Source organism: Syngnathus floridae, chromosome 1 (genome assembly GCF_059516105.1).
Source record: "Syngnathus floridae isolate MCC-2025c chromosome 1, RoL_Sflo_1.0, whole genome shotgun sequence".
Classification (NCBI taxonomy): domain Eukaryota; kingdom Metazoa; phylum Chordata; class Actinopteri; order Syngnathiformes; family Syngnathidae; genus Syngnathus; species Syngnathus floridae.
The window spans coordinates 22,950,100-22,974,205 of NC_142413.1; the positions used below are offsets into that span (position 1 = coordinate 22,950,100).

General features: G+C 44.7%; 1 protein-coding gene across 3 annotated transcripts in view; it reads left to right on the forward strand.

Annotated features, from left to right (window-relative positions):
* Nucleotides 1–23,354, forward strand: part of flt4 (fms related receptor tyrosine kinase 4) — a 69,653-nt gene extending 46,299 nt beyond the window's left edge. For 2 of the 3 annotated variants that reach the window (XM_088388165.1, XM_088388154.1), the window contains 21 exons: nucleotides 659–824; nucleotides 5,396–5,531; nucleotides 5,985–6,093; nucleotides 6,765–7,115; nucleotides 7,777–7,923; nucleotides 13,112–13,243; nucleotides 14,587–14,693; nucleotides 15,252–15,387; nucleotides 15,819–15,923; nucleotides 17,069–17,182; nucleotides 17,483–17,571; nucleotides 17,668–17,830; nucleotides 17,926–18,020; nucleotides 19,305–19,427; nucleotides 19,546–19,657; nucleotides 19,861–19,960; nucleotides 20,623–20,728; nucleotides 20,813–20,937; nucleotides 21,754–21,877; nucleotides 22,215–22,300; nucleotides 22,822–23,354. In XM_088388165.1, the coding sequence (XP_088244291.1) occupies nucleotides 659–824; nucleotides 5,396–5,531; nucleotides 5,985–6,093; nucleotides 6,765–7,115; nucleotides 7,777–7,923; nucleotides 13,112–13,243; nucleotides 14,587–14,693; nucleotides 15,252–15,387; nucleotides 15,819–15,923; nucleotides 17,069–17,182; nucleotides 17,483–17,571; nucleotides 17,668–17,830; nucleotides 17,926–18,020; nucleotides 19,305–19,427; nucleotides 19,546–19,657; nucleotides 19,861–19,960; nucleotides 20,623–20,728; nucleotides 20,813–20,937; nucleotides 21,754–21,877; nucleotides 22,215–22,300; nucleotides 22,822–23,044 (2,849 nt within the window). In that variant the 3' untranslated portion in view covers nucleotides 23,045–23,354. The remainder of the gene's footprint in view (nucleotides 1–658; nucleotides 825–5,395; nucleotides 5,532–5,984; nucleotides 6,094–6,764; nucleotides 7,116–7,776; nucleotides 7,924–13,111; nucleotides 13,244–14,586; nucleotides 14,694–15,251; nucleotides 15,388–15,818; nucleotides 15,924–17,068; nucleotides 17,183–17,482; nucleotides 17,572–17,667; nucleotides 17,831–17,925; nucleotides 18,021–19,304; nucleotides 19,428–19,545; nucleotides 19,658–19,860; nucleotides 19,961–20,622; nucleotides 20,729–20,812; nucleotides 20,938–21,753; nucleotides 21,878–22,214; nucleotides 22,301–22,821) is intronic. The other variant, XM_088388160.1, reaches the window with a different exon arrangement.
* The last annotated feature ends 752 nt before the right edge of the window (nucleotides 23,355–24,106 follow it).

Below are 24,106 nucleotides of genomic sequence, written 5' to 3' on the forward strand. Positions count from 1 at the left end.
GTGTTGCTGGTGACATGCACTCAGTATGGCCAATAAATTGCTTTGCTGGATTTTGCATACAAAGCACCTTGACATTTATGACTTTTAATTGTGCGGTATCACTATGTAAAAGCTTGCTCTATTTCAGATTCATAGTTAATGGTACCATAAGATAAAATTCAGGTCTACAGTATTATTGAGACTGATACAAATGTCTGATGGTGCACTGCAGTCAAAAAGCACATCTGGCTCACAGTATGCCACCGCAGGACCAAATCATTACGGAAACATGATTAGCTAATTCAATAAAACTTACCACCACTAGTTAGGACATATTGTAATGTCCTCACAGGTGCTCAAGGATAAATATAGTTGCGGCGCACTTTCAATCACTTAAATCACAAACTGCAAGCAAATAAATGCATAGTCACATTTATACACTCGCTGCTACCACCCAAATTGATACAGAGCGACTCTACGCTCAACGTAGTTCCTACGAGTAGGAAATGATTTGACTGTGAAAACAAGAACCAAGGCAAATAAATGGAATGTTACGCAATGAATGAAGGTAAATTGTAAGAAAACTAGGTAATCAAGTAAAGTAGGTCTGTTGCTGTGACACACAAAGATCCGACTACTGTAAGTGTGTCTGTGGCTGACCCATTCCTCTGCACTGCAGTTGCCCCTCAGATAAATGAGAAAGAAGTGGCAGAACCATCCAGTCCTTACCCCAGCGGAAGTGGCCAGATGCTAACGTGCACCGCCTATGGCCTCCCAACTCCCACCATCAGCTGGCAGTGGAGGAAGTGGGGCCCGTGTGTCCTCAACAATACTCGTGGCAGAACGTAAGAGAAAACATTACCCTCACTTGGGCAGCTTTTACACACATACACACACAGACACACACACACACACACACACACACACACACACACACACACACACACACACACAAAAGAAAAAAATGTGAAGCAGTGAATATGTGTGAGGGTGAGCAAAGAGGAGAGGATGAAGGTAGTTGCACAACTTGAGGAGGAGGAGGAGGAGGAGGAGGAGGAGGTGGAGATAAAGACAAAAGCTGGAGTCAGTCTCTTGGATCCTTCTCTGCTCTATTACATTATCCACCATCCTTGGCGCTTTTTCTTTCAGCACCACCATGGTATACTAATGCGCTAGAGTGGCAACCTCTCGAGAATGTGCGCGCTTACATTTGGCCGCTATAAATCACGCTCAACCCAACTTTTCACACATCCTCACATTTATTAGCAGACATATATTTCCCCGCCTTGGGCTTTTTCTCCCATTTTCCATCTGCATTCAATCTCTTGACATGATCGAATAGTTTCTTGGCACCACCACGCATAGTATATTGTTAGACTTTTTCATATTCCTTTAACCCCAGGTGTTGCGCTTGCCATATTTTTTTTAGAATTTCATAGACCCTGAGGTGTGTTTTTTGTTGACCCTCTCTTTTCACTTCAATTTCACTTCTCGTCGAATGGAAGTGATACAGTGTGTAGGTTCAATTCAATTCAAGCACAGGTTAGTTGGTTTAGAAACAATTAGTAAAAAAGTCAAAGTCAAAGTCAGCTTTATTGTCAATTTCTTCACATGCCAAAGACACACAAAGAAACCAAAATTTCGTTCCCCGCTATCCCACGGTAACAAGACATGACACACAATAGACAATCAAGTAAACAACAGCGTGCTGAATAAATAATGAATAAATAACACAACAAATAAATAAGAGGAGCAAAAAGGAGAAAGTGAGCGTACAGCAGACATTCCAGAAAATGGCGCAAAAGTGCAGCACGCTACGCAGAAGGGGGTAGCGAGTTCAGGGTCCTAACAGCCTGGAGAATGAAGCTGTTGGCGAGTCTGGTGGTGTGGCAGCGCAGGCTTCTGTACCTCTTCCCAGAGGTCAGAAGGTCAAACAAAGAGTGAGCCGGGTGACTCACATCACTCACAATCGCGCTTGCCTTGCGGGTGAGATGGGAGGTGTAAATGTCCTTCAGGGAGGGGAGCGGAGCACCAATAATCTTATCAGCCGTATTCACTATGCGCTGCAGGGCCTTCAAGTTCTGGTCAGTGCAGCTACCACCCCAGACAGCGATGCAACTGGAGAGGACGCTCTCAATAGTGCCACGGTAGAATGTAGACAGGACTGCCTGAGGAGCACAAGCATGCCTGAGTTTCCGCAGGAAGTACAGGCGGCGCTGAGCTTTCTTTGCCAGTGACGTGGTGTTTGCCGACCAGGAGAGGTCCTCACTGATGTGCTCCCCCAGGAACTTGGTGCTGCTCACCCTCTCCACAGCACCGTCGATGATCAGCGGCTGGTGTTTCGCTTGACACTTCTGGAAGTCAACAACGATTTCCTTGGTCTTGTTGACGTTCAGCAGGAGGTTGTTGTCCCTGCACTACGTGGTCAGAAGGTCAACCTCCGACCTGTACCGAGTCTCGTCGCCCCCCGTGATGAGATCCACCAGAGTCATGTCCTCAGCAAACTTCACTATGCGGTTGTCGCTGTAGGTCGCAGTGCAGTCATGCGTCAGCAGGGTAAAGAGCAGTGGACTGAGCACGCAGCCCTGGGGGGCCCCCGTGCTTAGCGTGATGCTGGCGGAGATTTTGTCGCCAACACGCACCACCTGAGGCCTCTAACAGAGGAAGTCCAGTAGCCAGTTGCAGAGGGAGGTACTGAGGCCCAGCTCGTCGAGTTTGCAGATGAGTCGCTGCGGCACAATGGTGTTGAAGGCAGAGCGGAAGTCCACAAACAGCAACCTCATATATGAGTCCTTTCTCTCCAGGTGGGTGAGGGCAGAGTGGAGGGCAGAGCAGATGGCATCCTCAGAGGACCGTTTAGCACGGTACGCAAACTGGAAAGGGTCAATGGTGGGGGGAGAGAACGGATTTGATGTGCTCCATGACAAGCCGCTCAAAGCACTTCATGATGATGGGCGTCAGGGCCACGGGGCGGTAGTCATTGAAGCAGGACGGTGCAGGTTTCTTCGGCACAGGAACGATGGTGGCAGCCTTGAAACACGAAGGGACGATGGCCTGCTGCAGTGAAATGTTAAAGATGGCCGTGAAGACACCCGACAGCTCGTCAGCGCAGTCCTTCAGCGCACGACCCGGGATGTTGTCAGGGCCCGCCGCCTTACGGGTGTCAATAGCGGCAAGCGCCCTCCTCACTCCGTCGGCAGAGAGGCACAGAGGCTGCTCGTGTGGGGGGGGAGTGGTCTTCAGCGGGCAAGTGCTGTTCTGGGCGTCGAAGCGAGCAAAGAAGCGGTTTAGATCGTTCAGCAGACGGACGTCGCCCTCACAGCTCCTCGGCGCGGGCTTGTAGTCCGTGATGGTCTGAATGCCCCGCCAAAGGCTACGTGCGTCCTTGCTGTCCTTGAAGTGGGTGGAGACCTTGCACGAGAACGCCTTCTTCGCTTCTTTGATGCCTCGGGACAGGTCGGCCCTCGCTGTCCTCAAGCCAGCTTCATCCCCCGCTCTGAAAGCTTTGTCCCTGGCCCTCAGCAGTCTGAGGACAGCCCCTGTTAGCCAAGGCTTCCAGTTCGCACGAGTGACGATGGATTTTGAGCGAGTCACATCATGGATGCACTTTGCGACGTAAGAGGAAACAGAGTCAGCATACTCCTCTATGTCCGTCCGATCGTTGTAGGTGGCCGCCCGCCTCAACATGTTCCAGTCAGTAGTACCAAAGCAGTCACGAAGGGCATCGGAGGCACCCTCAGGCCACAGCCGAACCCGCTTCCGAACCGACCTGGATGCCCTTACTAATTGTCTGTATGCGGGCAAAAGCAAAACGGTGAGATGGTCAGAAAGCCCAAGATGGGGGAGGGGGGTGGCTTTGAAAGCTCCTTTATGCGCAGAGTAGACCAGGTCCAGGAAGCTGTCTCCACGTGTCAGAAAAGTAACATGGTGGTGAAGCCTCGGGAAAACAGACTTCAGGTTGGCATGATTAAAGTCTCCAGCGAAGATTGTGAAACCGTCAGGGTGCGCTGTCTGTTGTTCACTGACAGCCTGGTACAGTTCACCAAGCGCCGCGATCCTGTCGCCTTCGATGTTGGAAGGCGGGATGTACACCGCGACTAGCAGAATCGCAGTAAATTCCCTCGGCAGGTATAAAGGACGGCACTTGATGATCACAAACTCCGCTAGTGGCGAGCAGTGCTTACATACCACCACAGAGTCCCGGCACAATAACTCAGTGATTCATAAACATGCCATGGAATCAGGTATAATCTTCTATCTTTTGCAAGCTGATTGTTGAAAATAGTGTTAAATAATAATAAAAATGTTAAAAATAATGAGTTGGTGTAGTCCAACTACCCGACTTTATGAATGAATCTAAAAAATAACAGACAGATTTAGCAATGATTAAAATAACCATTTGTGAGTAGCTCTAAAATAGAACAATGTGCAGCTAATCCATGTGATCGGTATACGAATCTATCGGTCAATCTCACTCGTGAATGATCGATATCGGAATCAGCAGCATAAAGCTCCTAATGATTAGTTAATGAAGAAAGATACCAAGAAGGAATTAGAATAGTACAGGAGAAACTATTGAAATCAGTTCTTAGATCAAAATCAGGTGGGAACATGTTGAACTGGTTTAATGAACCTGTGATGTAAGAATGAGTTTCACTTTTTGAATCAAACGACTGAAATAGTATTATAATAATCATCATCATTAGAATAATAATAAATATTATCAATGATCAAATTTATGAAATTCCAGCTATGTATATTTATGTACTACTGGTCTGTGCATGTATGTGTATCTCATAAAAGTGAGTCCACTCTTCACATTTTTGTAAAATCTTACGGTAAAATACCGGAATATCTCCTTAGGTTTGATATATCCCTGTGCACTCAATGCACACCTTGTAAAACAGTTTAAATTTCACGTTGCCACACATTGATGGTGGCTCGCCATCGATGAAATGATGAAACTCAGTGTACGTCTCAGCCAACATACGTCATTGGGCTAGTTTTTAATCGTGCTCCGAAAGTCAGGACAACTGAGAAGATGAAAGAAAGTTTAACTACAGTATATATCTCAACGATTCACCGCTAAATTGCTCTTCCATTGCACATTTTCAGGACTTATTTTCAAACATATTTAATGTACTGAGAAACAAATATCACCAAAGAAGACTTCACAGGCTTATAATATGCTACATTAAATTTGTATAATTGACAGTGACAATTTTCCATGAGGACACAGTTAAAAGTAATGGCGATAGTCAGATATGAAGCAAACCAGCATGTGAAAGGGGAGGAAAAAAAAAATCGCATATCACATCAGGATGTCTGGTTTGATGTAGTTCTCAGTCACCCCCACAGTCCACTCTATGCTGTGAATGTCAATGAGGGGAGATGTCATCAATGTGTTTCTCTCCAGGGTGCGACCAGACAGGAAAGGCCGTGGTGATACGATCCCAGACTGTCAGGACTGGCAGGACATTTGCCTGGAAGGGGCTGTGAACGAATTGGAACTGATTGAAACATCTGTTAAACTGGAGGATGGACGACAGAAGGTGAAGAAAACAAGGCTCTCTAATTCTGACTTGTCACACTTTTTACAGTCCAAGATAGACGACGATGATTTACATAAGTAGTGTGATCCGTGATGCGGGATGTTTTTGTGGAAGCATCCTGAATTTCCTGAGCCCCATAACAAAATTTGTCAATCAAAACCCATTTGCACAGTAGAAATATTTAGAACAGGCTTCCTCTGCAGGCTTCCTGCAAGAGTTCCATCCAAACACACTCATGCACGTATTCATCTCTCTCTGCCCTGAAGAGGAAATCACAGCAGGGAAACAAAAAAAGACACTGACATGGTAGCGTACTGCACGCACGCAGTCTCATGCTATGTTCAGTCATCGCTGAGTGACGTTTGCTCTGTGTTAAGCTGTCAAAACACAATCAACTTTGTGTCTACTCAGAGAAGCACTTGACAGCCAACTTGTTCTTCTTTTCACCCGCAGACAGTCAGCCGACTGCAGATTCGCAACGCCAGCGTGTCTCTCCTATACAAGTGCTCTGCAGAGAATAAAGTCGGCAAAGATGAACGACTCATTTACTTCTATGTAACCGGTGAGTAGGCAACGTTAAGCTCATCTTTCCCCTCCGGTGCAACTGATAGATGCTGTCTGCTTTGGTGTTGTTCATAAATGTTTGAATTGTCAGTATTTTTTAACATTGGATTGTACTGTACTTACAGCTTTGGAAGGCACTGTTTAAAAAATTCAACAGAAAAATCCTTTCCAGCCAAAGAACACTCATGTATTATTGAGTAGGCCACTGCTGCCAAAAAAAAAAAAAAGCATCTTTCATGTAATTGGAAAAGCCCGTTATATACTACATATATTTCCATCATTCGCAAGTGAAGCTCTTGCAGTTTTTTCAACAGTGAAAATCACATGCTGATATTCTGCATGGACTACGAATCGTTCCATGTAGTCTCTCGGCGCTGAATTTAAGGGCAATGAGCTGGTAGACGTTTCGATTGGCTGAGAGTCGTCTGCGTTGCCTCCCACAAGGGAACAAATTTTGTCTTCTGTCTACGATAGTCAACCAAAATATCAAAAGAAAGAAAACTCAGTGTAGTGTAGTTATTATTATTGAGATCAATACGATACTATTTTTTGGACAATTGTAACAGCCAACACACTGGTCCGCTGTTCCACTTTGGTCCCATTTATTTGCATAGCAACACCATGGAATGCCCACATTAAAAAGTTTTTTCTTGTTGTTGTGCACCACAGCCATCCCCGAGGGATTCAGCGTGGAAGTGCATCCATCAGAGAATCCCCTGGAGCAAGACAAGGTGTCTCTGTGCTGCAGTGCCGACAATTACACCTATGATCGGCTGCAGTGGTACCGCTTGGACCCCAATGCCCTGCAGGGCAAGCCTCAGGAGCTGGATTGCAGAAGCGTGCATCTCTATGCCGTCGCCCTTGATGGACAGCTCGTCTTTCAGGAGGCCTCCAACAGCTGGGTCCTGGATTTCACCCTACCCACCATACAGCTGCAGGATGAGGGTCACTATGTGTGTGTGGCTCAGAGAAGACGGAGCGGCGAGAGGCATTGTCTGTTCAGATATATGTCTGTCAAAGGTGAGGGGCAAAAGAGATGGCGCCAGCAGACTCGACCATCCATGTGCCATTTATACGTCCATCCACATAGAAACAGGCGGCTAATTCGAAATGCGCCATGAAACCACTCAGTGATGCATCGAGCAGCCCACGCAAGTCCCCGCTCGCATAATGAAGAAAGTATGAAGCGTAGACGGCGCTGAAAATCGAGCCGAGGTGCCGCGGGGCTGAATAAAACAATGCGTGCCTATTTGGCCTACTATAACCTCACTCAAGCGCCTGATACATGTCATGTAATGGGAGTTTCTTCACCTCTCTGCTGTCATGTGTGGAAATTGAGTATAGCCTGTGCAAATAAATATTTTCTAATAATAATGGGTATTGATGCCACAAAATAGCAGAAAAGTGCTTAAAAGAGCGGCTCATAAACCATCAATGCCAGGCATGTACGCAACTCCTAATCCATGTTACATGAATGACTTCATTAAGTAATTAATTATTCAACATGAATTACCTTCTCATGAAGCGTCACAATAGCATTATAGCTAGCATATCACTCACCCACAAACTGATTTATGTGTGGTGGTTCACTGTATCTATTATGCACATTCAGACTTGACTTTGACTTTCACACAGATGCTATCACGCAATTTTTTTTTCATCCATCTGCTTTCTTCGTCAGGCCTGGAGGGGCCTCATTACAAGCGGAGTCTCACCAACCAGACGGTGAACGTGACGGAATCACTGCACATGGAGTGCGACGTGGAGGGAAGACCTCTGCCGCGCCTCTCATGGTTCAAAGACAACCAGCCGCTCCACCAAATGTCAGGTGCGTGAACACGTCGGCATCGTCTACCGGGCCCCGACCCTTTTGTCAGCATTCATATTCAGTTTGCAAAACTGCCAGAAATAGTACAGAAATAGTACAAAAGGAAGTGGCATCTCCCCAGTCTAACTTTCACGGTAAAAAGCCCCATTATTGGAAGTTCATCTGCATTTTGTCAAAAAAAAATGGGATTCTGAAAAAAATTTATATAATGCATTTTAATGGGCATCGAGTATACACAGATTTTGTTCTATTCACTGAGGATAGGGATAGATTAACTGTTCTTTGGCTTAGTTGTACGCAAGATTATTATAGTTAATGATGAAAATTAAAATAACTAAAACAATTTGGAAATATCTTTGTTAGGGTTTACAGATTATTTTGATCGTATGATTATGTTGGAATGTAGACTAGAATTATTAACTTTGTTTAAACCTTTCCTTGACTCTGAAAATTTTAACCATTCAGTTGTTGAAACTTTCCAAATCGTGTGGAAACATTCTTGCTTAGCTAGTCATCTAAAATACTCCACTAGTTTGTTTCCATGACCTTGTAAAACAATGAGCTGGGACCCTCCGCACTGATTAACCAGTTACTGAGGTGACCACCAAACATGTCCGATGTCACCCCCACCCTGCTTTTTCTCAATAAATACTCTCTTGCAAGAATCCAAAGTCAGACCCCATTCGATCATCGCTGTACGCACAGCGACGAATGACTCTCCACTTGCAAGTGCTTAAAAAGGGCATACTGCCTGCCGTGTGGTTCTTGCAAAAATAAGTTAGAGTGAGCACCACTCTAACAATCTTTGTTAACAAAACCAAGAACAATATCTAACTAAAGCTCCATTTTATGTGTCTGAAACTTACTATAATTATGGTGAAAATGGACTTTGTTTTACTTTTTTGTTAATTATTTTGTAGTATATTTTGAACATTTTTATTTAAAAAGAGAGCTGATAAAAACTAATGAACCCGCTTTCAAAAAGATATAAAAAATGCAATAAAAATCAATAAAAAATCCCAAACTACTACAACCCAGGTTTTATTGGCTTAATTATCAACTGGTTACTTTTTATGCAATTACAACAATTTGTGAGTCAACCTCCATCCATCCATCCATCCATCTTCTTCCGCTTATCCGGGGTCGGGTCGCGGGGGCAGCAGCTTTAGGAGGGACTCCCAGACTTCCCTCTCCCCAGCCACTTCATCCAGCTCATCCCGGGGGATCCCAAGGCGTTCCCAGGCCAGCTGAGAGACATAGTCTCTCCAGCGCGTCCTGGGTCGTCCCCGGGGTCTCCTACCGGTGGGACATGCCCGGAACACCTCCCCAGGGAGGCGTCCAGGAGGCATCCTGATAAGATGCCCGAGCCACCTCATCTGGCTCCTCTCAACGTGGAGGAGTAGCGACTCTACTCCGAGTCTCTCCCGGATGACCGAGCTTCTCACCCTATCTCTAAGGGAGAGCCCGGACATCCTGCGGAGAAAACTCATTTCGGCCGCTTGTATCCGAGATCTCGTTCTTTCGGTCACGACCCATAGCTCGTGACCATAGGTGAGGGTAGGAGCGTAAATCGACCGGTAAATTGAGAGCTTTGCCTTTTGGCTCAGCTCTCTCTTCACCACAACGGACCGGTACAGGGTCCGCATTACTGCCGACGCTGCACCGATCCGCCTGTCGATCTCACGCTCCATCCTCCCCTCACTCGTGAACAAGACTCCAAGATACTTGAACTCCTCCACTTGGGGCAGGATCTCATCCCCGATCCGGAGAGGGCATTCCACCCTTTTCCGATCGAGGACCATGGACTCGGATTTGGAGGTGCTGACCCTCATCCCGACCGCTTCACACTCGGCTGCGAATCGTTCCAGCGAGAGCTGGAGATCACGGCCTGAAGAAGCCAACAGCACCACGTCATCTGCAAAAAGCAGAGACGCGATGCTGAGGTCCCCAAACCGGACCCCCTCAACGCCTCGGCTGCGCCTAGAAATTCTGTCCATAAAAATTATGAACAGAATCGGTGACAAAGGGCAGCCTTGGCGGAGTCCAACCCTCACTGGGAACGAATCCGTCTTACTGCCGGAAATGCGGACCAGACTCTGGCATCGGTGGTACAGGGACCGAACCGCCCTTATCAGTTGGCTCGGCACCCCGTACTCCCGAAGCACCCTCCACAGAACCTCCCGAGGGACACGGTCGAACGCCTTCTCCAAGTCCACAAAACACATGTGGACTGGTTGGGCGAACTCCCATGCACCCTCGAGGATCCTGCCGAGGGTGTAGAGCTGGTCCACTGTTCCACGGCCAGGACGAAAGCCACACTGCTCCTCCTGAATCCGAGGTTCGACCTCCCGACGGACCCTCCTCTCCAGCACCCCTGAATAGACCTTACCAGGGAGGCTGAGGAGTGTGATTCCCCTGTAATTGGAACACACCCTCCGGTCCCCCTTCTTAAAGAGGGGAACCACCACCCCAGTCTGCCAATCCAGAGGCACTGTCCCCGATGTCCACGCAACGTTGTAGAGGCGTGTCAGCCATGACAGCCCCACAACATCCAGAGCCTTTAAGAACTCCGGGCGGATCTCATCCACCCCCGGGGCCTTGCCACCGAGGAGTTTTTTGACTACCTCAGTGACTTCGACCCCAGAGATTGGGGAATCCGCCTCAGAGTCTCCAGGCCCTGCTTCCTCAATGGAAGGCGTGTAGGTGGAATTGAGGAGGTCTTCGAAGTATTCTCCCCACCGACTCACGACGTCCCGAGTCGAGGTCAGCAGCACGCCATCCCCACTGTAAACAGTGTTGACGTTGCACTGCTTCCCCCTCCTGAGACGCCGGATGGTGGACCAGAATTTCCTCGAAGCCGTCCGAAAGTCAGAAGCGCTCCTTCTGGGGACTCCATCGTTCTACTGGGTGACTTCAATGCTCACGTGGGCAATGACAGTGAGACCTGGAAGGGCGTGATTGGGAGGAACGGCCCCCCTGATCTGAACCCGAGCGGTGTTCTATTGTTGGACTTCTGTGCTCGACACGGATTTTCAATAATGAACACCATGTTCAAACATAAGGGTGTCCATGTGTGCACTTGGCACCAGGACACCCTAGGCCGCAGTTCGATGATCGACTTTGTAGTCGTGTCATCGGATTTGCGGCCGCATGTTTTGGACACTCGGGTGAAGAGAGGGGCGGAGCTGTCAACTGATCACCACCTGGTGGTGGGTTGGCTCCGATGGTGGGGGAAGATGCCGGTCCGACCTGGCAGACCCAAACGCTCTGTGAGGGTCTGCTGGGAACGTCTGGCAGAATCTCCTGTCAGGAAGAGCTTCAACTCCCACCTCCTGCAGAGCTTTTCCCACGTCCCGGGGGAGGCGGGGGACATTGAGTCTGAGTGGACCATGTTCCGCGCCTCCATTGTTGAGGCGGCCGACCGGAGCTGTGGCCGTAAGGTCGTTGGTGCCTGTCGTGGCGGCAATCCCCGAACCCGCTGGTGGACACCGGCGGTAAGGGATGCCGTCAAGCTGAAGAAGGAGTCCTATCGGGCCGTTTTGGCCTGCGGGACTCCGGAGGCAGCTGACAGGTACCGGATGGCCAAGCGGAACGCGGCTTCGGCGGTTGCTGAGGCAAAAACCCGGGCGTGGGAGGAGTTCGGTGAGGCCATGGAGAATGTGAGTCAACCTGTGTCATGAAATGAATCGTGTTTGACTCTGGAGGTTCTGCCACCAATTCAAAAGCAATTTCCGTGAAACAATAATGACGGAAGGTATTCAATTTAATACTGGAACAAGTTTTTCCCATTTGTGTCATTATGGCATTGAAAATGTCCACAGTAATGGCAGTGTTCATCTTTTCGACATCCATTGTGAACCTGGAGGTGACCTTCTTCTGATGGACGAACATAATGACAAACAATTTCGCCTTGGCTTGACAGACAGCCTAGTTATATATAGCTATCGGTATATCAGTAAATCTTATGAAACACTCCTGAAGGTAATGCATAGTTCAACACAGCAGCTCAACAACCACCTCGCAAGCTGAACACACTCTGATACGCCCACATTGTCCATTTTGGGACATTGCTCAGATAAACATTCCCACTAAAAGTGGTAAAACATTTCTCATTTTTGACAGTGACAAATATTTTTTGTTTGTTCTTTTTGTTAGTCTTTTTTATTACAGTTGACCCACCACCACCATCTCATGCATACAGATGAATGATTGTTTCCAACCATTGCATAGATGTTTATTGGCCACGAATACACATTCACGCACACACACACACACACACACACACACGCACAAATCCTTTGTTGATGATGGTGATGACTCATTGCTTTTCTCAGCCTGTCTCACCGTAGGACATAAGGGGATGAATGACAGGTTCCTGTGGGGAGATGCAATTCAACACATAGTAGGATGTAAGAATAATGAATATAGATTAAAGAGGCGGACCATGGAAAAACAATGGCTATCATTGAGCAAATTATGTGAGCGTTTGGGGACTTGTTAAAGCACACAAGTGCATTGTTGTGCTCCCCATCACATGCATTATCACATGGAGCTACTTGGAGGCAACGGTGGCCACCGCCAGCATGAGTAAATGTTGATACTACAACACGTAGAAAATGAAACTCTTTCGTGGCATTTGATGCGTCGAGTAAGCATTAATCAAGATGATTACTTTCACACCTTAGCGCATAACTAAAATGACTGAGTATCATACCATCTACACTGTCACAGACTGGAATGGAGCAGGGCGACCAAATGCAGCCTGGACCAGGGTTTATTGAGGGAAAAGGTAGTTGGAAGGGAGGATGAGGGGAACAAACCAACAGAACCGGCAAACTAACATAACTTAACGGACTGACCGACAGACTGGCCAACCGAAACTGAACCGACAGACAGGAACCAAGAAACCAGAAACAAAAAGATATCAAACATGAAGACATCAATAATCCGAAAAGGAGAGTGAGGGGCAGACAGGACTTAAATACATGACAGGTAACAAGAGGCAGGTGAGAATGATCACACTAATCATGGGCACACAGGAGGGGAGGGGTGACGCGAACAAAAACCATGGTAACAAAGAACATAAAGCAACCGGGGACGAGCCGTGACACACACATTCAGAATGAAAGCAGGCAGAGGTGGATATCTCTTCAGTACTGATCTAAAGTCCACTCTTGACTCATTGCAGGGATCCAGCTGCAGGACTCAAACCGTACACTCAGCATCCAGCGAGTTCGGGAGGAGGATGCCGGCCTTTACACCTGCACTGCCTGTAATCAGCGGGGTTGCGTGCACTCAACAGCTGCCATCCGTGTTATTGGTGAGACCCACACCTGGAAATATTTGGAATCCTGTGGTAGTAAATTTCAATGAGTATCATGATTTTCTTATCATAGCAAACCAGCATGGCTAAAAAGTTTTACTTGGATTTTATCTTGAGTATTTGGAGCAAGGTTCTGTATGTGTGTGCATTTTATGTTTGCGAACCAGTGCGGCCATTGAGATGTTGTGTCACCCTGGCCACCCCACCGAAAAATTGCTAGCTCCGCCCCTGCACACAATCATATCGCACTAGAGAAAGTGTCTCACTGCTGACGCACCACATATGCAAGGCTCTGAATTTTAATCAGTTACCTCTCAAACTTAACGGCCGCAGGCATGCTCAGACCACTGCAATAAAATCAAAGTCACTGACCACTATGGCCTGAAATGAATAATTCAATAGGTTTGCATTCGAGGGCTTCATGAGTCATATAATCATATTGTTAATTTGCTCATCCCTTAAACATTCAAATTGCCATGTCTAAGTGTTATGTGCTTTCTGCACAACACTTGCTGCTCTTGAACAAGGAGTTGAACAGCAAAATTCACGAGTGTTTGGACCCTGAATCGACCAATACATTACAGACAACAAACGCTCTCTGTAGGATAACAATGGATGATGCATATTATGACCCTGGGGGTTTACTGCTTTGGATGCAAGTCCACTCACTTTGTGTTTGGTAACATGTTTTCTTTGGTTTGCAGTATTTGAAGGCCACTAGCATTGTACAAACGCTCCTTCGAATACAGCCCACGGATTCTAAATGTTTTTCTTCAAATTGGAGGATACATTCTTCATGGCCAGCCATATTCCAACATTCCGTGCACAGTAAATAATTTCAGTACAGCAGCACACATACATATATGTTAAACCTCCTGGGACAGTAAAACCTTCTAATCCAATTTAAATGATTTGAAACTGGCATTCCATCGAAAAACAGCTGAGGCAACCAAGAAAGAAGTCTGAGTTGCTCAACATAATGATGAGTGACTCAGGAGACTTTGAAAGCATTGCCTCTGACGATTTCGAACTTCAAACCAGAACATTCTTTTACAAAACGCTATTGTTTATGTACATGTTCTTCAAAAATTACATCGTCAACAATATGGGTGCTGTTTGATTCACGTTATCAAACACTGTAAGAACTTTGGAAACCCGAGGTACCCTCTACATCCCTTGAATGCAATTCAATTCAGGCAGGCCGGACTACATGCTGGGCCACTCTATGGTTGGTTCTATGCCGCATGTGGACCACGGACCGGTAATTGAATAGCTTTTTTGCAATAAATTTCAAATATTCCCGTTTTGAGATGCTTTTCCTTCCTCTTTTTTCTTCTCAGGTTCCAGTGATAAAGCCAATGTGGAGATCCTAATCCTCATCGGAACAGGAGCGTTTGCTGTGTTCATCTGGGTTTTGCTAATCCTAATTTTCTGCAATGTGAAACGGGTCAGGCACCCCTTCTTTATGCCATTGTATGTCAGAAAGAGATGGACTCTCTTTAAACTTTGACGCACCTCTAAATCACCGTTATGATCACTGCTGTTTGCTGTCGTATTTAAATCCTGTCTGCGTGTCACTCCCCTGTCGGATTGTTCTTGTCTCTTTGTCTGTTCTGTTTCTTTGTCTCTCGGTTTCAGTTAGTTTAGTCTCTGTGTCATGTCAGTTTGCCTGTTCCTGTTGGTTTGTTCCCCTCATCCTCCCTTCCAACTCTCTTTTCCCTCAATAAACCCTGGTCCAAGCTGCATTTGGTCGCTCCATTCCCGAATGTGACATAGAGTGCAATCGCACCATTTGTAGCCATTAACCCTCATAACAAGGACAAGCATTATGACTCCCAAATAGCCTTTAATTTACTTCTTTCTCACTTTGTCACAAATGACATTACCACACACCTGCTCCATAGCAAGATGGTGTTATGAGTGGGAACACTCGGTCACACCGGCATGACTGTCTTCATTTTTCATTTCCCCCTCAGTGCAAATGCATCATCTCTCTCTTCCTCAGATTAACCCGGCAGATATTAAGACAGGCTATCTCTCAATCATCATGGACCCCTTGGAGGTCCCCTTGGATGAACAGTCAGAATACCTGCCCTATGATTCCTCCCAGTGGGAAATCCCCCGGGACCGATTACAGCTGGGTGAGTGACCCGCATCAGGTGCATGCTGACATGATGCCGTGAACAGGTGGCAACGATGCGCGAGGGAAAACCAAGGCGAGAATATATGGATGAAATCAAATTCGTTCTGTTTCCCTGAATTCTTAATGGCTTAGTTTAGAGTGCAGAGTGCCAAGAAAAGTGCTAATATTGCACTCGCTCCTCGCATGGCTCTTTAAAAACACCCTGAGGAAAAAAAGCATCTGCTCTGTGGTTGCAACTCATTGGAGCATTCTGTTTGCTAAGCACTGCAATTGCGGTTGTAATTTTTTCTGCCTTTTCTCCATAGCTGCCAGACGCGTTTATAGTTTGTGACTCTGCAATTGCCAAGCTGTTTTCATGATACTGACATTGCCCCAGTAAAAATCAATTCATCTAAATGTTCTCTGTTCATTTGACGTTTCTCAACATAGGAAAAGTTTTAGGCCACGGTGCCTTTGGCAAGGTAATTGAGGCATCAATCTACGGAATCAGCAAGAGCGCACGTCTCCACACTGTGGCTGTCAAGATGCTGAAAGGTCAGATTCATCTTTTCATATCAATTATTGCATTCTCCGTTAACATTGAGGAATTACACTTGACCGAGGTTTGGCTAGGCCAGCCATAAATGTTATTTCCTAACCTTACATAGACACATTTGCATATTTCCTGCTATGTCTACTTGCACAATTTTGGAAAAATCAGCAAGGTGTGTAGAAGCTTTGATCTCGCTCTGCCAAGTTTCAAAAAGGGGTTATAAAACAAACAAACAAAAGCAGCATTCCACAAAGTAACACAGTCATTTGACTGTCTGCTTGTAAATACGTTTGAGGCTGGGCACAATGGCGGTATAGAGAAATTGTATAAAAAATAAAAAAAAAATACATAAAAAAACAATACAAACAGCTTGTACAAGGCAAGGTTGAAAATAAAATAAAGGAAAACCTACAAAACCTCACTCAATCAGGAGCCTTGCGGAAAGAAAACACCAGTCCTGTCACGGGTTCGGATGGAGCAGGGCGACCAAATGCAGCTTGGACCAGGGTTTATTGAAGCTAACTCAGACTCGGCAAACTGACATGACTTAACAAAACAACAAACCGACAGGGACGCGAAAAAAAGGACGTGAAGACATTAAGACAACAGGAACCAAAAAGACATCAGGACAACAATGATCCGACGGGGCGTGATGGGCAGACAGGACTTATATACACCACAGGTAACAAGAGGCAGGTGAGAGTAACCAAACTAATCGTGGGCACACAGGAGGGGAGGAGCAAGCACACAGACAGAAACCAAGACAACAGAGACACATAGTAACATGGCTGGGGACGAGACGTGACAAGTCCATTCTATTAGGAATCATAAAACTGAACATAATGTCCTTTATGTTTCACTTCTCAAAGACATTGTTCCCTAATTGTATCTGGCAGTTTGTTCCATTCAGTACAAGGGTAATACTTTTTATTTTCAAATGGATAATTAAGCCTAAGATTCTACAAGTAAAATGATTGCGTTGCTTCGTCATTGCTGCTTGAGGATCATTTCAACAAAACACAAGCACAGTGTAAAGTATGTATGTGCTGTGGTCTGCTTGTCAAACACGCATACACGAAGTATGAAGCTGAGTCAAACACGTTACACGAGCAGGCCTGAGCATTTATCTTCCGTTGTGTGCTTTCAGACGGAGCCACGGCCAGCGAGCACAAGGCTTTAATGTCTGAGTTGAAGATTCTCATTCACATTGGCAACCATCTGAATGTGGTGAACCTGTTAGGAGCCTGCACCAAAGCAAATGGTCAGTTTAAAGTGCACAGATGCACTAAATGAGCCCTGTGTTGTTTCTCTTTGTTGGAACAGATGCTTTGTTCTCTCGGGAACCCTTTTCTGTTAGTTGTCCCTTGCTTAGCTCACAGCAAAACTTCCTTTTTTGGTTGGCTTTTTCAGTGTTGTTTCTCTTCAGTGCCATTTATGCGTAATGCACAAACAAGTCTATCGAGAATATTATATAATCAGAGCATGGGATACAGAAAAGTGCAGTTTTTAATGATTAGGAAAGCAGAAATAAAAAGATTAAAAAATGCATTTGTCTGAACAGGTCCACTGATGGTGATCGTGGAATACTGCAAGTATGGCAATCTGTCCAACTTCCTGAGAGCAAAGAGAGAGTTTTTCCTCCCGTATAGGGTACCCCCCCCCCCCCCCCCCCCCAACCCCCGTCAATTATGAAGAAGCACTGGCGCGTGATTCCCACTGGTGAAATACTTTCATTATTCTTTTTAGGATCGCTCTCCGAAAACACAGAGCCAAGTTAGACGGATGATTAAAGCCGGTCAAACGGACCAAAGAGCTCTCCACCACCACCTCCCTTCAACATCTTCCCCGCTTGTCGGCTTTCAGACGCCATCATCCAACGCGTCAAGTCAAAAACATGCCGGGGAGAAATGTGAGCCCTACTCACAAAAAAAAAAAAAAAAAAAAATTGCGTGAACATTAAGATGCAGCTTTCATTGTTGTTCTTTCTGGTCTCTCTCCCCACAGTGGAGGATTTGTGGAAAACGCCTTTGACGATAGAAGATCTAATTTGCTACAGTTTCCAAGTGGCCCGTGGGATGGAGTTCCTGGCATCTAGAAAGGTTCATTATCAGCACTGTAGCAATTAGGCTGTGAACAGCGGTGATTTGTCTCCGAGGTTGCGTTTGCACAAAGTAGATTGTGGCACAGATTATTACCAAGTTGAAAAACGAGAGAACACAAATTGTTGTTCTTTGAACCAATGGATAAAAAAAAGACAAGTGCAGTTTCCATATTAAGAATGAGAAGGACTCCAATTCACATACACTGTAAATTCATGCATTAGCTGTCCATTGTCAATTTTATTTTCAGTAAAACGTACCTTATGTATTAATTCAAAAAGATAATGAAATAATAAATATTCCTGTATGCAGGACAATCGTTTTAAACAATAGTTGAGTGATTGGTGCTGGTGAGCGAACTTCAACTTGCAGTAGCACTCGGTGGCGTGCAATCCCCTGCAATTGTTGGAGTGAGAACCACCAAGAGGGAAGCGAGGTTCAATCACACTGTGGCAAATGACACTCCACCAATCAGAAGCCTGCGCTCTGGCAAGAATGGCAATAAATGAATGGGCTTACATATTTCTGTCCGTCCATCCAAAACCCCACAAAGCACAAAAAATGACTTAAAATGCTGATCTGGTCCAAGTTCCTTGAGCTTGACCTGGTATGTATTAGAAAAGTGCTCAAGAGGAAAAACAATCAGCATCAACTTTGTTTAATGAACCAAGTTTCGCCAGCCCGACCAGGAATTGCGTGCAGCTTTGTCAGTTTGGGTTGTTTTTGTCTCCATTGATTTCTGTCTTTATGTAAGAGAGGAGATCATTAAAAACGACATTTCACTGCTTCTTTGAACCCCGTCAGACTTTTCTGTTGAAAGTCTGGCTTCTAGTATCACATGTATCTTATCCTAATTGCTCACATCAAACTGAGGAGTTTTACATATCAAACAATAGCTTGACACTGAACTTTTCAAGCAGCAGATAGTAGCTCGCAGTGTTTTTTTTAATATGCAAGGAGAAGCAGCTGCGGGGGCCAGCAGACAAAGTCCAGTTCCACATATCAGCGAGCACGTAAACAAAGTAAAACTAACAGATGATTAAATTTCATGTCGGAAACAATGCCGGACACACACGAGTGTATCGGCGACGTTTTGATACAAGTGTGTGTGTGTGTGTGTGTGTGTGTGTGTGTGTGTGTGTGTGTGTGTGTGTGTGTGTGTGTGTGTGTGTGTGTGTGTGTGTGCGCGCGTGCGCGTGCGCGTGCGCGTGCGCGTGCGTGTGTGTGTGTGTGTGTGTGTGTGTGTGCGCGTGCGTGCGTGCGTGCGTGCGTGTGTATCCACAGTGCATCCACAGAGACCTGGCGGCCCGCAACATTCTACTGTCAGAAAACAACGTGGTGAAGATCTGCGACTTTGGCCTGGCCCGGGATATATACAAAGACCCCGACTACGTTAGGAAAGGCAACGTACGGCAGTCACACATGCAACTTAATTTTCAACATTACGATTCAATCTCGTTCAGGTGTAATTTCTGCTTTTATGCCTCGGTTGTAATATTGGTCTGGTACTTTGCCATCCTCATAGGCCCGACTTCCCCTGAAGTGGATGGCTCCGGAGAGTATCTTTGACAAAGTGTACACCAGCCAGAGTGATGTGTGGTCCTTTGGAGTGCTCCTCTGGGAAATCTTTTCACTTGGTACGAAAATGCTTTTGTCGAGACATATTTCGAAAAGAAAGGGAAGTTCAAAGACAATCTTATCTGGCTGTGTGGGGTCCCCATTGAAGTGTGAATCTTTGTGTCTCTGGGAATTTTGTTGGATTTCTAGAAGTAGATTAAATTGTCATGGCTAATTTATCATGCACCAGTTTCTTTGTTCCATCGCGCTTTTTATTTTCTAGGTGCGTCCCCATATCCAGCAGTGCAAATTGATGAGGAGTTTTGCAAGCGATTAAAAGATGGCGTCAGAATGAGATCACCAGAAACAGCATCCCCAGAAATGTAAGATCTGCATCATTGGTTTTAATTGAATGTAGTTTTTCTTTTTGATGTGTGGAAAAGGTTCACGCGCTGCGATGACCCTTAGAGACTAGCAAAAGCACAAGAAAAAAGGACATAGCGTTTACACACAAAAAATACATTCAATTTGTGTTATCAATTTTATTAAATTCATCAATTTATTGAATTAAAACATGTATAATAGATGTAATAAATGAAAATAAATTATTAAAATAAACTTTAAAAAATTATATTTTACCTCATCCTTTTGTGTCGTTTTATTTTATGTCAAATAGTTGATGAACAGTAAATGTTGATCTACCTACACTTAAAAAAAACGGTTGTTTTGATTTTGTTAATTCGCAATGTGGTAAACTGATGTAATTGTCAGTTCGACACTTTCCAATCTTGTGCAAATGATGTTCAAAATTAAGTTCTTTTTCAGTGTTATCAGAGTTGTAGTAAGTATCATATTGTAATGCAGCATAGTTGGCAAGAATTCAAATTATAAACATTTTAGATTCCATTGAAATTACATACCGTAGTCTGCCCACAGTCTTTAAGAGAGAATTTGAACATCATCCGCGGAGGTTAAGCAAGAATGAATGACTGCATAGTTGGCTATTGAGCGTTTTATGTAAGACTTTGCTGCTCTCTGCTGGTAGATATGGCATTATGTTGGCATGCTGGCATGGAGAGCCCAAAGAGAGGCCGCCCTTCCCCATCCTGGTGCAAACCCTGGGAGACCTGCTGCAGGACAACAGTCTGCCTGTGAGATGGACCTGTTCGGGGGGGGGGGGGGGGGTGCTCCAGAGAGAGTGCTTCCTGCTGTTGACATCTCAATATTGCTCTCAGGATGGGAAGGACTACATCCCTCTGAACCACTCGCAGAGCTCTGAAGATGACGGCTTTTCTCAAGCTTCTTCACGGCCTCCATCTGAAGAGGAATTGAGACTAGCTGGCAACGTCCTGCCAACCAGGTACTGATGCAAGTCGGCCTCCTGCTTGGTCCGACGTGATGAATAATAGAATAACTTGGATAGCAATCAATCAGGTCCAACAAACTTTACTATTGATTAATTATCAACTGTGACATGTCACTTCAAAGACTGGCTACAAAGCAATTCATTTTTTTGTACTCTTCCATTATACTCTAGTCAGCAATACAAACTTCACTGTTATCACAGACAGCCTGATGGAAAACTCATATTTGGTTGTCTGTCAAGCAGAATCATCTAAGAGCTACAAGGAAAGGCAAACAAAGATGCTACAGTGGAGCGAGTTTACAACACTATTCGGTGTTGTTGCATTTTGCACAGATGACTGTCAAACAATGTGACAAGAAGTGTATGATCGAAAAAGTCTTAAGTAGGGGGTGTGGCTAATGGATAAAGGTGGGCGGAGCTGACAGACCTTCTCAACATTCATTGAAGCATATTTCAGAATTTGCTTGCCACCATTTGTCCTAATTTTTCTTTTTTTAATTGAAATGTTAACAGAGTTTCACGCCCTTTTGTTAACAGGTCAAAGGCTTCTGAGTTTCTTGTCATTAAATAGGCTTTTTTCTTTTTCTTTATTCTTTCCTTTGTTTTGTAATGGAAAGACCTAACTGTTGGGTGTATGGGAATTAAATTTATAAGCCCTTGGGGACAGAATTGAGATCATTTAGCTGTTGGTGACGTGTTCTATGAGCAGACAAAGTTAGCTGAGGTTTTATTTGACTCTGAATACAATGAAGTCTCATTGTGACGCGCCGTCACGTATTTGATGGGCTGACCTCTCACTTTTCTTTTAAGCAGGTATTATAATTTTGTGCCCTTTGCCGGCTGTGTGCTTGCCCGAGCCTCAAAGACGTGCCATCCAAGAGTGAAGACGTTTGAAGAGCTACCTTTAGAGGTTCACCCTCAGAAGAGCACTCAGGTAAGAACTTTATTACTATTATCTATTTGAGAAATAGATACAGTGGCCTCGGTTCACCTTCAAAGTTATTCACTTTTTAAGTGATTAATGCTCCACAGGAAAGCATATTGATTTTGAGTTCTAAAAATGGTGAGATAACTGGTGACCCCAAACTTCACACAGGGATTCTAACCTATCTGCAGGGCAGGTTAGCTAACCACTATCTATCGTGCTGCCTTATTCTGATATTGTACTGTATAGCAAATAACTTTGTACAGTACAGTCTTGCCCAACACTTGTTTACGAAATATATTGAGATCAGCAGATCACAAGATTTCATGTGACGTTGTCTCTACAGGATAACCAGACAGACAGCGGGATGGTTTTAGCATCGGATGAGTTTGAGAGACTTGAACACGGGCACAAAGGAGCTGTGGCAAAAAGGTGATCTATACTGCACAAAAACTATTGGTGGATGGTTGATTATTCTTACTTAAAATTAGCGCTGAACAGTTTTGAAAAATAAACCGTGATTTAATGTGAAAATCAATATTGAAATTGCAATTTTAATATTCAATTCGGTTTCCAAAGTACCCCTACCATGTTTTTTTCAAACACAAGCAATAAATGAATGTCATATTTGTTTTATGTTTTGATTTTATAGGTTAGGCTTAGGCTATGTGTCCATGTCGTAAGCACTGAACTTATCTTGATGTAATATAAATAAATTGATTAAAAAAATGTACATGTATGTATATAAAAAAATAAAACCTACCAACAACCTGACTTTTTGTTCTAAAAGTGCATTCTTCCACATTAATTTAAATAGACATTGTGGCGATATCCGTTTTTCGTTGACATCCAGAAGTCGCATTGTCCTCAATCCCTTAATAATAATATGTTGCTACCAAGACAACACTGACATGTTTTTATTTACTTCTTGCCCATATTGGTGTCGCTTTCAGACGAATGAGTAGCAGCAGCAGCTCGGAGCCTCTCACAGCCTCGCATGGTTCTTATGGCCAAAACTTCGGCTCCACCAGCTCCACGCATCCTAATTTCTTCAACCAGCTGTCTGGTCAGACCTTCTACAACAACGAGTATGGACACTTGTCTGAGGAGGGCTTCTGTGCCAGTGACTTCTTCTCCTCACCAAATGCACCCTGTTTGGCCTCCTCCAATGTGTGACCTTGACACACGTTTCCAAAGAGAAACCAAAAGGTTAAAAAAAACAAAGCAGACAGCTCAGTGAGTTACTTTGCAGTATGTTAGTGTAAACAACACATGATAGGTCTTTAACCTTGGTTGACTATGGGATTTTAATTCCTCTGCCGGAAGGCACCGCAGCCACTGGGTGGCAGCGTTATGACTACAAAACAATACCGAAGTATTTGCTATACACATTTACTGTACATTTTTTAACTTTTTATATTCAAATTGCTTTATTCGTACAATTGTTACCGTATATGGTAAGATATAAAGAAATTCTATCTCCTTGCTTCCCTCTGTTTTCTGTCTGTTTTCAAATCAATCAACACCATCCATTCTATTTAAGGTCACAGATGAGGTGGAGCCTTTCTCGGATGATTTTGGATGGACCACTCTAGACGGGTCAGCAGCCTGTTAGGGTTATATCCCAGTCCGAAATCAAGTTCTGATGTTCTCATAGCTCCAGGATCTGCCTTGTTCATAAGTACACTACTGTTCAAAAGGTTGGGGTCACACCAGACAAGTTAGTGTTTTCCATGGAAACTAACATAATTGCACAAAGTTTTTCTAATTATCCATTAGGCTTCTAACACAATCAGGAAACACAATGGACCGTTACAAAACTGGAGGGATGGTTGCTGGAAGTGGGCCTTTATACACTTATGTAGATATCGCATTAAAAACCAGACTACAGCAGCTACAATAGTCATTTACTACATTGTATTCCTGATTAGTTTAAATTAGCAATTTTATTTTAGAAATAAGGACTTTTCTAAGAGACCTCAAACTTTTGAACGGTAGGTGTATGGTACAAAAGAATTTCCACTGTTAAATATATTATGGAACACAATGACGTCATCCCTGAGTGGAGGACAATTTGGGAAAACAGTGGGAACTAGACATTCCTTTGAAAACTGAAGCCAACAGAAGCAATAAAGGACTGCAAGAATTTGGGACAAGCTGTTTAGAAGGTAATGGCAATCTGCCTAACGAGAACTAACTGACCAAAACGCAAGTACTTTCTGGATGTACTTTGTACCG